This window comes from Abramis brama, assembly GCF_963993115.1.
Source record: "Abramis brama genome assembly, chromosome: 23".
Classification (NCBI taxonomy): domain Eukaryota; kingdom Metazoa; phylum Chordata; class Actinopteri; order Cypriniformes; family Leuciscidae; genus Abramis; species Abramis brama.
Window position 1 is genome coordinate 24502272 of NC_139985.1, and position 13553 is coordinate 24515824.

The 13553-nt window shown below is 35.7% G+C and overlaps 1 protein-coding gene across 1 annotated transcript; it reads left to right on the forward strand.

Annotated features, from left to right (window-relative positions):
- Positions 1–2872: 2872 nt before the first annotated feature.
- Positions 2873–12135, forward strand: pole4 (polymerase (DNA-directed), epsilon 4, accessory subunit). Its single transcript, XM_084101016.1, has 4 exons — positions 2873–3232; positions 8849–8933; positions 9036–9077; positions 11868–12135. The coding sequence occupies exons 1-4, from the start codon at positions 2990–2992 to the stop codon at positions 11879–11881; spliced, it is 384 nt and encodes a 127-aa protein (XP_083957142.1). The 5' UTR covers positions 2873–2989; the 3' UTR covers positions 11882–12135.
- The last annotated feature ends 1418 nt before the right edge of the window (positions 12136–13553 follow it).

Below are 13553 nucleotides of genomic sequence, written 5' to 3' on the forward strand. Positions count from 1 at the left end.
TTTGCTTTAATATTTTTGTTATCATTATTGTTTATTTTATATGATGCTGAAATAAACTTCTCTCAACATGCAAGTATGATATGTATGTATGTATGTATGTATGTATGTAAGTTATACATGTATGTCCCAAAAGGCAACTTGAGGTAAATTATAAGGTCAGAAAAGGAAGTAAAAAAACAGGAAATACTGTTAACAGGAAAAATCCCATTCTGAAAACAAATATGCAACTTTAAGGGTTTCAAATTGATTGTAATGTCAATATTTATTACATTCACAAAATGTCAAATACTAGAGTCTTGAAATATAAGAAAAGTGCAAGTGTAAACAGCTTACACACACACACACACTATCTGAAGGGTGATCCTCGCTCCGATGCAGTAACTCTCTCAATGAATGCTCGATCAACATCAGCATCTTGCGAACAGACGGATTTCACCTCAGACGCGCGTCAATTTCGCACTGGACGCGCGAATGGATTCAAAATATTCAAGCGTCCAACTAGACGCGAATTTGACGCGCTATTCGCGTTTGGTGTGAACGCACAGTAACGTGGTGCTTTTTTAAATGTTTGATTGCGTTCGCTGTGTTGTACGACGCGAGGGAGCTTTAAAGAGCTCTGAATCACGGCTTTGCAAACATTGCATTTAACGTTAGCTGTCTTGCTCTGCGGCGTTTCCAGTGTGAGTATTTACACAAAGCGGACATGTGGCTAGCTGCAAACTGCGGAACGGATTTCTCTCATAACTCTGTGTCTCATTGAGCCGCGCCTCCGTTCAGGAAATCCATTCCGCAGTTTGCTGCCAGCTAGCAGACTCGCCGGCGGGAATGACTTTTGGAGTCATTTCAGCAGACAACATTAAAGCGCAGACATGACTCATGGATATCGGATATCTCCGCAGGTTGGATCGGGAAAATCCGATACGTGAATTACGCTGGTATCGGGTCCCGATACCGATACTGGATCGGATCGGCCCCATCCCTAATATATATATATATATATATATATATCTCGGTATATATACAGTGCAATGCATAAGTGAATACACCCATGCTAAAGTTGACTAAAAAGAGGAATAAAAAATCATATTTTGGAAATTGAACTTAATGTTCAATTTCCAAATTTAAAAAATTAGGAAAAATCCAACCTTTAAGGACACCAATTTTCTTTGTGAATGAATAATGTATCGTAAATAAATAAATGTTCTTCCTTAAAATACATGGTGCATAAGTGAGTACACCCCTATGTTAAATTCCCATAGAGGCAGGCAGATTTTTATTTTTAAGTATTTTTTTTTATTTTTTTTTAGGATACTATGCATCCTGATAAAGTTCCCTTGGCCTTTGGAATTAAAATAGCCCCACATCATCACATAGCCTTCACCATACCTAGAGATTGGCATGGGGTACTTTCCATAAGATCATCTCTCAATGCAAATCAAATTAGCTTTTAGGCTAACTGAAATAAAATCATGTCAATCTCTAGGTATGGTGAAGGCTATGTGATGATGTGGGGCTATTTTAATTCCAAAGGCCAAGGGAACTTTATCAGGATGCATAGTATCCTAAAAATTAATTTTAAAAAAATACTTAAAAATAAAAATCTGCCTGCCTCTATGGGAATTTAACATAGGGGTGTACTCACTTATGCACCATGTATTTTAAGGAAGAACATTTATTTATTTACGATACATTATTCATTCACAAAGAAAATTGGTGTCCTTAAAGGTTGGATTTTTCCTAATTTTTTAAATTAAGGCATTAAGTTCAATTTCCAAAATATGATTTTTTATTCCTCTTTTTAGTCAACTTTAGCATGGGTGTATTCACTTATGCATTGCACTGTATATATTTAGCTGAAAACCCCATAGACTGAAGAGAAGTTGAAGCTGAAGTTTAATGGCAGCTTCCCATTTTTTATGGAATTTTTATGGAATTTATACTCCATAAAGGTATCTTATTTCCTGGGTAATAATGGTGGAAAAGTTTTACTTAAGAATGGAGGGGTTTTTTAAAATATTTTATCAATGAAATTATTAGTATTATTATTTTATTATTTATACATAAATTCCTTAAACTTGTTTCTTGGTCATATGGAAAACAAAATTATTTTTGTATACCCCAAGAATGCATATAAGGGGATCAAACTGACCCATTATTATTAAGGAAAGTGGACAAATAAACATGTTTGATTAAAATATCTGTGTATTATTTTAATTATTTCATTATATATATATAAAATCAATATGGTTTATTTTAACCCCCTATGCATTTCAGTAGGTATTTTGGGTTAGCCAAGATGTGTCTATGCACACACTGACTTTCAAAAATAAACCCACTGTACCAAACGAAACATTCACTGGCCTATCTTCCATTTACCATGGTACTGAATAGTTACCATATATTAATCAAATACAAAATAATTCAAAGAATACCACAGTATTCTTTCATGGTACCATGGTGGCCAACTATATGATGACAAAGCAATTAACATTAATTCTGACGTACAATGAGGCATGAGATTAAATGTATGAAATGATTGTATAGCCTATTTTAGCATTTAACCAATTATTTAATGAAAGATTTCAATTTTATTTATAAAGTTCCTCACCAAATCCCAGTTTTTCCCTATTCTTTCTTCTACGCACATCAGCTGAGGTATGAATGGATGTACTGTAGTGGAGTTTACAAAATGCCTTGTACTTCCTCAGTTGTTTCAAAACTGATCACTCTTAATGAACTGAGGAAATAACATGTCATCTGTGATTAATTAAAAATCAACCTTCCTTAAAATAAAGTGCAATGCCGCTCGTTAATGGACTTTAACTGACCTTTCCTGAATGGAATTAGTTGACCCTGTTAAATGACGTTGCGCTGTGACGTCTGTTCCGCCGTCCGCCTCGAGGTTGTGTTTACAGACAGATTTGGCGGGAGAAGATTCGACTATCCGCTTTCGGTTTACAGCGCGTTCTATTAAGAGCCGCGTGCGTCAATGGCGGCGACTGTGACAGCAGCTCCCGTGGAGTCGGATTTGGACCGCAGCGGAGCTGAAGACGAGCCCCGGGGCACCGAGCCGGAGGAGGACGGAGGGAATGGGCAAACTGGGCCCACCGCGGGCGCGCAGCAGAACCGCCTTGCCAAGTTACCGCTGTCCCGCATCAAAACACTGATGAAAGCAGATCCGGATGTGAGTCTGGCGAGTCAAGAGTCCGTGTTCATCATAGCTAAAGCCACGGTGAGACACAGACACAGCTCTATCTTCTGCCAGACAGTCTTTATTTATGTATGTCTGTCTGCCTGTCTATATTGCATACTCTCTCTGTCTACAGAGTTCAACTGTAGGAATGTATTTTCTGCCAGCCCAGTCGGGCCAGTATGTCATGTTTTTATTGGCCCTACCGACATTTTCACTGGCCTTCGTTCTATACATGCTTGCATCTACAGTACTGGTCAAAAGTTTGAAAACATTACTATTTTTAATGCCTTTGAAAGAAGTCTCTTACGCTCATCAAGCCTGCATTTATTTGATCAAAAATACATAAAAAGTAATATTGTGAAATATTATTGCAATAATATAATTTATAAAGAGAATATAACATAATTGCTTTAAAATATAATTTATTTCTGTGATGAAAAGCTGAGTTTTTATCAGCCATTTCTCCAGTCTTCAGTGTCACATGATCCTTCAGAAATCATTCTAATATGTTGATTTGATTCTCAATGTTGGAAACGGTTGTGTTGCTTAACTTGCTTAATATTTTTTTGGAACCTGCGATACTTTTTTCAGGATTCATTGATGAATAAAAAGTTAAAAAGAACAGCATTTGTTTAAAATAGAAATCTTTTATCTTTAATATCACTTTTTATCAAGTTTTAACGCATCCTTGATGCGGCTCATCCTGCGTGCTGGCACGCCGACATTACCCTGAATACCATAGCTATCGATACGCCACAAAGACTTGCTGTCCTCGTCACAGAAGAGCCAGCGAGACGTTTAGACTTTAGAACTCTGATATGTCTCCCATTATGTTGTGTGGATTGCAATAGGCCTATTTTATGAACGGCTGTGATTTTGCTCTGCTAATTCAACCTTCACACTCTCCTCTTACTGATGGAATGTAAAATCAGTGAAGATTGGCCGCCAGGCCGTGCATATATAGGCCATATATATGCGCGTGTGTGTGTGTGTGTATATATATATATATATATATATATATATATATATATATATATATATATATATATACATATATACATATATATATATATATATATATATATATATATATATACATATATACATATATACATCAACATTTGAAGTAGATCAAAACCTTTCATCAAAGTTATACATGAATTTTGAACAATACCTGTTCTTGTCTTAGGACAACTTTGATTAACTTTTTTGTATATATATATATATAGATATATAAACACACACACAAAAGTTATATATATATATATACATATATATATATATAAAATACACACACAAAAGTTTATATATATATATATATATATATATATATATATATATATATATATATATATATATATATATATATAACTTTTGTGTGTGTATTTTATATATATGTATATATATATATATAACTTTTGTGTGTGTATTTTATATATATATATATATATATATATATATATATATATATATATATATATATATATATATATATATATATATATATATATATATATATATATCAGTGCAATGCATAAGTTAATACACCCATGCTAAAGTTGACTAAAAAAGAGGAATAAAAAAAATCATATTTTGGAAATTGAACTTAATGCCTTAATTTAAAAAATTAGGAAAAATCCAACCTTTTAGGACACCAATTTTCTTTGTGAATGAATAATGTATCGTAAATAAATAAATGTTCTTCCTTAAAATACATGGTGCATAAGTGTGTACACCCCTATGTTAAATTCCCACTATACATCCTGATAAAGTTCCCTTGGCCTTTGGAATTAAAATAGCCCCACATCATCACATAGCATTCACCATACCTAGAGATTGGCATGGTTTTATTTCAGTTAGCCTAAAAGCTAGTTTGATTTGCTTTGAGAGATGATCTTATGGAAAGTACCCCATGCCAATCTCTAGGTATGGTGAAGGCTATGTGATGATGTGGGGCTATTTTAATTCCAAAGGCCAAGGGAACTTTATCAGGATGCATAGTATCCTAAAAATTAATTTTAAAAAAATACTTAAAAATAAAAATCTGCCTGCCTCTATGGGAATTTAACATAGGGGTGTACACACTTATGCACCATGTATTTTAAGGAAGAACATTTATTTATTTTTTATATATATATATGTGTATATGTGTGTGTGTGTGTGTGTATATATATACAAAATACACATACATATATATATATATATATATATATATATATATATATATATATATATATATATATATATATATATATGTATATGTGTGTGTGTGTGTGTATATATATACAAAATACACACACACACATATATATATACACACACACACGTGTGTGTGTGTGTGTATTTTATATATATATACACATACATTATATATATATATACACAAAAGTTATATATATATATATACATATATCTATATATATCTTGTGTGTGTGCGTGCGTGCGTGCGTGCGTGCGTGCGTGCGTGCGTGCGTGCGTGCGTGCGTGCGTGCGTGCGTGCGTGCGTGCGTGCGTGCGTGCGTGCGTGCGTGCGTATATATATATGTGTGTATGTATATATATGAGGCGCCACGTAGGATTTAAATCAAACTTCGCTCATCAATACATACATAACACGCGTGCATATACACCTATAAATTACTTGCATATACATGTATACTATTGGATGTTCAAAATACATATGAAATACACATGCACACTAATATGAAATCCATACCAATACATATTATGTTAGTCATGAATGCCTATACACTTGTGAATAACTTGCATATACATATAAACTTGACGCACGCATACACCTATAAATACTCGCACATACATATAAACTTCCATGCATATACACCTATAAACACTCGCACATACATATAAACTTCCATGCATATACACCTATAAACACTCGCACATACATATAAACTTCCATGCATATACACCTATAAACACTCGCACATACATATAAACTTCCATGCATATACACCTATAAACACTCGCACATACAACTCGATGCGCGCATACACATCCATAAAACACTCGCGCATAAATAAAACGTGGATGCATGCTTTGTGTATATATGTATATGCGAGTGATTTCATATGTGGATGTGCGTGAACTTTTCAGTGTAAAAGGAAGTCATTTCAGCGTAACCGGAAGGCATTTCAGTGTAACCGGAAGGCATTTCAGTGTAAAAGTCATTTGTGTCATTTTGATATTTTGAGAGTTTGTTTTCCAATTTGAAATTAAATAAGCATAAACGATAAAACGGCCCCTTTATTCGTTTTTTCGTTTAAAAAAAATATAATTTTGTTATAATATGGGTATTTTATAAGACAGCATAAATAAAAACAAACACACGTAATATGTATGCCTATAGGCTAAACACCACAGTTTTTTGGTTTTGTTTGTGTGAACTTTTATCCCCAACCATATTTCTTCATGGGCTCCACGCCAGGGGTCACATCAGCACCCCTATACTTCCCATGGTACTAACTGTAATTAACAGTATGCTGACCCAGTTTATATGTAAAATCTTTGGTATATGTAATCTATATGTAGGCTAATATCTAAAAACACTTTACAGTGTGATGGAAATAAACTTTTCTTAAAGCGTGTTGTATATCACCACAGATTTATTGGCACCCTTCTATCTGTGTTGTATACTGTAATAGACAATGGTCCTGCAAAATGATGAGGTTTTTTGTAAGAAAAATGTGCAAATGTCGAATTCTTGTTTGAAATATAAATCAACAACGTAAGAGGCTTAGGCTTTCTTTTCTTTTTTTTTTAAAAACGAAAAAAACGAATAAAGGGGCCGTTTTCTCGTTTATGCTTATTTCATTTCAAATTGGAAAACAAACTATCAAAAAGGCAGGTTAATTCCGTGTACGCTGAAATGACTTCCTTTTACACTGAAAAGTTCACGCACATCCACATATGAAATCACTCGCATATACATATATACACAAAGCATGCATCCACGTTTTATTTATGCGCGAGTGTTTTATGGATGTGTATGCGCGCATCGAGTTTATATGTATGTGCGAGTGTTTATAGGTGTATATGCATGGAAGTTTATATATATATGTGCGAGTGTTTATAGGTGTATATGCATGGAAGTTTATATGTATGTGCAAGTGTTTATAGGTGTATATGCATGGAAGTTTATATGTATGTGCGAGTATATATGTATACATACATATATTATATGTATATATTTCATATATGTATTTTGAACATCCAATAGTATACATGTATATGCGAGTAATTTATAGGTGTATATGCACGTGTGTTATGTATGTATTGATGAGCGAAGTTTGATTTAAATCCTACGTGGCGCCTCATATATATGTATATATACACGTGTGTGTGTGTGTATTATATATATACACACACACACACACAGTGCAATGCATAAGTTAATATGCATTGCAATACTTATTTGCAGCTGTATCATACAAATAAATAGTTAAAAAATCATACATTGTGATTTCTGGATTTTTTTTTTTGATTATGTCTCTCACAGTGGACATGCACCTACGATGACAATTTCAGACCCCTCCATGATTTCCAAGTGGGAGAACTTGCAAAATAGCAGGGTGCTCAAATACTTATTTTCCTCACTGTATATATAGCACACACACACATACGGGGGTTGGACAATGAAACCGAAACACTTATATATTTATTTAAACAATTTTTTTTCGTATGTATATAATACATAATACAACTCCATAAATTCATAAACGCTTTACTGATTGGTTTGTAGTTTTTAGTTTCTTATTTATACATTAATGACAATCACAAGTCATTTTTGTAATTTCAATGAAACCATTTGTATGTTAGCCAGCTAGATAATATGATCTTGGTGAAAATATAGAATACATCACAGAAAACCAAACAGTTAAGTCTTCAAGGCATTAAAATGGTTGTACAAGATCACTGAATGTAAGATTTTTCTATTTGTCTCTCTCACTCTCTGCTTGACTTGTCATTTAAATTTTAGATCTGTCTATCAATTTATCTGTCAATTTCATATCTATCTGCCTAGTGCATACTATACAATATGTTTTTGCCGGGGTTTTCTTGTCTGTAGTTTGCAGATTGTGTGTAAAATTTTATTCGTAAGACACAAAATATAGTAAGACGGTCTCAGATCACATTTAAGCATTGTCCCATGAGCAAGTGTAATATAACTAAATGCTAATAACTAAGCACTAATGCCGCTCGGATTATCAGTTCGAACTGCTTTATAAAGTGTGGCGGTTTATGCTCAGTGAAAGCCCATTACTGTAATTGCCTTACATGGCAGAATTGTTGAAGATGAAGTTCTCGGTGTCAAAAAAATTTTCACAGTCCTGCTGTGTGACTGTTCCTATGACATAGCAGCTGATAAAATGTATGAAAGAGGAGAGATGATCTCTTAAAAATATTTTACTAGTTCATCTATGGGCCTGTCATTATAACATTACATTCACGAATACAATGCTTGTCTGTCTGGATATTCTGAATTCAAACTAGGGTAGATTCTTTGATATGTTGTAAATCCGTTGCTTGAATTCACAGGGCCCAGGACAACTTTTATGGATGTCTCCCGCCTATACACTTGGTTGGGTAAAGACATATGTCAAATCTGAGTTGACAAAATTGTTTTTCTGCCTGCAGGAGCTTTTTGTTGAAATGATTGCAAAGGACGCTCTTGTTTATGCCCAACAGGGAAAGAGAAAAACTCTTCAACGCAAAGACTTGGGTAAGTTAAAACGTTAAATTTTAAAATGGTTTAATTTGAATTTTTAACTATAAACATCAGTGGTATTGATGAAGTAATGGTTGGTGCTTTTTCTCTTGGCAGATAATGCTATTGAAGCAATAGATGAATTTGCGTTTTTGGAAGGTAAGGGAGACATAATTTAATGTTATTTCCTGCTGGCAGTGGTTTAAAGGAGTGAGGGAGAGTTTTATGGATCATTCTGATTGCCTATATTTCTTTCCTCCCTTTAAACCTCATTTTCCAAGAACGGCAGAACTAAAACCAAACAATCTTGGTGCCTTGGTGTCAGATTATATGTGACTGCGCAGACCTTTGAGGAGGCCTATATATATATATATATATATATATATATATATATATATATATACATATATATATACATACATACATACATACATACATACATACATACATACATACATACATACATACATACATACATACACATACATACACAGTCGATTCGCCTATGTTCCTCGACAGTTTTCAGTATCCCTCCACTACCCCGACTCCTCACTCTTGGCTGGTTTCCTATCACAGCCAGGAATACGGGGGGAGTACTCTGTGTTTGGGCCAAAATACTGAGCTCGCAGCCCTCTCCTTGGACAGCATGCCAAATATGCATACTCTTTACTCTACATGATTATTTGTAAGTGTGAACTTGTGAAATGCAGTCTGTCCTAAATCACAGTTTTTGTCCTTAATCATTAGTTACAATAGGGGCTTTCATACCGGAGGAAGGTTTCCATAGTTCATGGGGGGGGTTTCATATATGTGTGCAATAACATTACGATGTCCAATCAATTTAAATAATGGGTTTAATTTGTCATTAAATGAGAGCTACTAATATTGTTAGTGCTGAGAATTTTCACGTGAATAAATCCATAGATCCGCAAATTTTGCTTGTGTATTTTCATGATCAAGTGGTAGAACATTTGCCAAGCGTGTCAGAGGTTCTGGGTTCTAATCCACACTCGTATAGTTTCTTTTTTCTCATCAAACGCGAATATGTTCATCAGTGGTTGTATATTAAACAGGGACACATTTGTGTGCAGTTTGTTTTGAGATTTCACCGGAACGAATAGTCTCCGCTACGGCGTTAAGCGAATGATTAAAGCGTGTGTCCATGTGAAGACTGTGCGCGAGCCACTAGAGAACACTGTATCCATGCCACTACTGATAGCAGCGGCAACGAGCACTCAGCTGCTTGATTTAAAAAACATCACATTTCAGCGCTAGAACGCCTCTCATTTAACAAACGAAATGAATGCTTTGCTAGTTAACTAGAGATGTTTTATTTTTGTATTAGGTAGGCCTACATCTGTGCCGTGATATGTTTTAAAAAGTGGTGGGGACAATATCGACCCTGGCAAGAAGTGGTGAGGACATGTCCCACCCGTCCCACCCGCAAATTATGCCTATGCATATAACTATTGGCGGAAGTACCTGCTTTTTGGCGTGTTTGCACCGCAGGAACTGTGAACGATTTTAGTTATAGTAACGCCTTTTAAGGGGACTAAATTAGGTCCTACCTCAGAGTAGGGTCTATTCCAGCACAATAGGAACTACCAGTGATGTAAGTGTACGTTAATTGGTCGAACACATGCCATACGAAACACCGGCACCTGCTATTTTTAAAAAGCAGTGTAAACCAAGCGTGCCGCACAAGCCCTGAAAAGTGAAGCCAAAACGTCTCGATCGCCCCCCGGTGACTGGTCCTAGTATAGGTCATAAGCCCCGCCTCCCCGTGTTATTCAACGGGACGTGAGACCAACTAAACAATTTAATTACACTTCAAATATCTTTTTTCCAAAGGTGGTTTCTTTCATTTGCTGTTGTTTTTATCACGCTGATGTAAGTTCAAGTGTCTGTTTCAAAAATAAGTTGGTTTTTAGTTAGTTACGTGATGCGGTGGTGTAAAGTCATGATTGACAGCTGTGATTGACAGGTTCTTGAGCGAAGTAGTCACTGAAGCACCAACGGACATTTTTTTCGGGATCTTCGGAGGACTGAGGAGATTGTATTTACTTTATTTTAACAAGCCTCTTGTCGTACTGCAATCAATTTTTAAAAAAGTGTGCAGAATCCACTCTCCCTGAGTGCATTCTGCGAGAGTGAGGGCGGAGCGTTGATTTCGCGGCTTTACTTCCTGCTCACTACTGCGCAGGTCTGGTCCCGAGATCGCTACTGCGCAGACTCAAGTTCCAATATGTCAGCGCCATATCGGGACTCTGGCGGCTTCAGTTCTCATCAATGGAAGAGAGCGAAGGGGCGTCGTCCATCTTTTTTTACAGTCTATGGTGTAAACACACAGTTTACAATACATACTCCACAAACATGGAAGACAGCAATAAGACATAACATACAGAAAGCTAATATTAACGTCATTTGTATGTCGCCTTTGTCTGCAGCGTTGGGATCTTTTCTCAGCCTCTATGTACTGTAGCACTGCAAGTTGGAGATTTCTCTTAGCCCTCCTATTAGCTCTTTCATTACTTTCGCATTACTTGTATGTCTACATTCCATCTCCATTTTCACTGAACCCACAGCATACAACAAAACGCAGCTCCGATCGCGGCATTCTCCATCCTCCAGTTGTTGAATGCTGCAATTAAAAGACATTGCTGTTGGCTGGCTTACATCATTTCAGAGTTCCTACTGGCGGTGCGATTGCAACCTGGAAAATGGCCCTAGGGGAAAATTTTGTTCTTGGAGGACCTCTCAGGTGGCTAGTTCCTAGAACTAAGCCCCAAATGATAAACAGTTGCAACTAGTACTTACAGAGTCACTTGGGTCAATGATGCAAACTTACTAAGGTTCGGAACAAAAAGTGCAATGGAACCTAAGACCTGTGGAGGGAAACTGAATTTAAACTTTAAACTCAACTCTATTTTCTGTATCACTCTTGTGTAGGTACCCTGGACTGACTGAAAAGGTGCATACATATGAATATAAAGACTGTCAACAAGTTCTGAAGGGTCCCTCTCAGATTTGTGAAATCAAAAGAGAGGCAAACTGGCTGAAAATGTTTTTTATTATTATTGTGATGTTGGTATGCTTGGGCAGTTTGAAAATATTGTATAGTTGTCAAAGTTGTAAAATGCCAATTGTATTTTTCTCTTTTGTCCAATTCTTATAACCATGTATAGTGTTTAAATAAAGTGAAGCTCTTTTATCTGTTCCGGGTGTTTGTTTTTTGTTTTTTTTTCTTGTATTGCTAGACTTTGGATTATCAGAAGAAAGTCTGGTCTGCAGATTATTCTGCCCATGAATGATTCTGCTCACTAAAACCAGAAGAGGCCTTATTACCAACCTGTGAGGAACCAGCAACATTTTTTTTTTTTTTTTTTTTTATGCCATAAATCTGAAATTTATCGTATTACATGACTAGAAATGGAAAAACTCAAATTATGGCATCTCTATGAATAATTGTATAAAAAGTACATGAGAAATTGGTGGAAAATGCATGTAGACTTATGAATTTATGACAGGCCAAAATGAATGGGTACCGATTATTTCACAGGCAGAAAATATACCAGAAAATACTGCTGTGCTTTAGATTAAGATTTAATGGCACTAATATGGCAAATTATGGCAGCCATCAGTTCTTCCTTGAAAGTGTTCAAAGGCCCTTACTGCAAAAACAACTGGTTTCATCAAGGGGGTGCTTGTGGACCACCTTCTGAAACCTAAAATGACACACTATAGTCTTGTGGACAGACCATTGAGGAAAAAGGAAAGTCCACAGCTGCCATATGTAAATAATAATAATTTAAAAAAAAACTTATAGAAACAATGTTTCTTTTCGGGCTGTGCAGTGGTTCCAGCAATTGTGTCAAATCAAATCTGATTGAAGCTTGTGACTTTTCAAAAGCACTTTCCAGTTTTATTGTTCAATATGCATCAGAAGGTCAGTGAAAGGACTATGAGTGGTGTCCCATCTGCATAATCAGACTACCTGTCTACCTCAATATCCAGGATGAGATAGGCATCACTGTTTCTCTCTTAATATCTGGGGCTTTGTCTTCAGGCACAGAGCTTAAAGACAAAATTTTACATGGCAACCAATCCCAAGATTTTTATGAATCACCAGATCAGGAGGAACTGAGCAGAATGTGCATGTTCATCTCACCATAGCATGTGTCTTTCCAGAGATTTAACTAAAGCGTGTCCCCAGGGAAAAACAGTCTGCCTTGAATGGACAGTCCTAGTGGTCTCGCAGTGTGAGAGATGCTGTCGATCCAGCAGAAATAAAAACATTGCCAAAAAAATTGAAAACCAATATTTTACGTTAGTTAAGTTGGCTTTATATCTTGATCCAGGACATAAAATTAATTCAGTTTAGATGAAGGCACGCAAGTATGTGAGTCATTACATGAGCAATTTAAGACCATGATGAAGAATGCATGCTGAGAATTCTTTGCATAGTTGTCTTCGTGTGGATGGGCTATTGTAACATGCTTCAATGACAAGTTAACAGAATATGCTTAAGACGTACTGCAATGGACTGAACCCATCACCAAGAAAATCTTACATCTCAAATTGTACCGCTTTTTTAGAACGATTAGGGGGGATTTACTCAAAGAAATATTTACTTTT

What these genes read in the sequence shown, in the direction of transcription:
- pole4 (XM_084101016.1), top strand. Translation starts at nt 2,990, where the DNA reads ATGGCGGCGACTGTGACAGCAGCTCCCGTGGAGTCGGATTTGGACCGC. An exon ending in TCATCATAGCTAAAGCCACG is followed by an intron (nt 3,233 to 8,848) that starts GTGAGACACAGA and finishes TTCTGCCTGCAG; the next exon opens with GAGCTTTTTGTTGAAATGAT. An exon ending in TCTTCAACGCAAAGACTTGG is followed by an intron (nt 8,934 to 9,035) that starts GTAAGTTAAAAC and finishes TTCTCTTGGCAG; the next exon opens with ATAATGCTATTGAAGCAATA.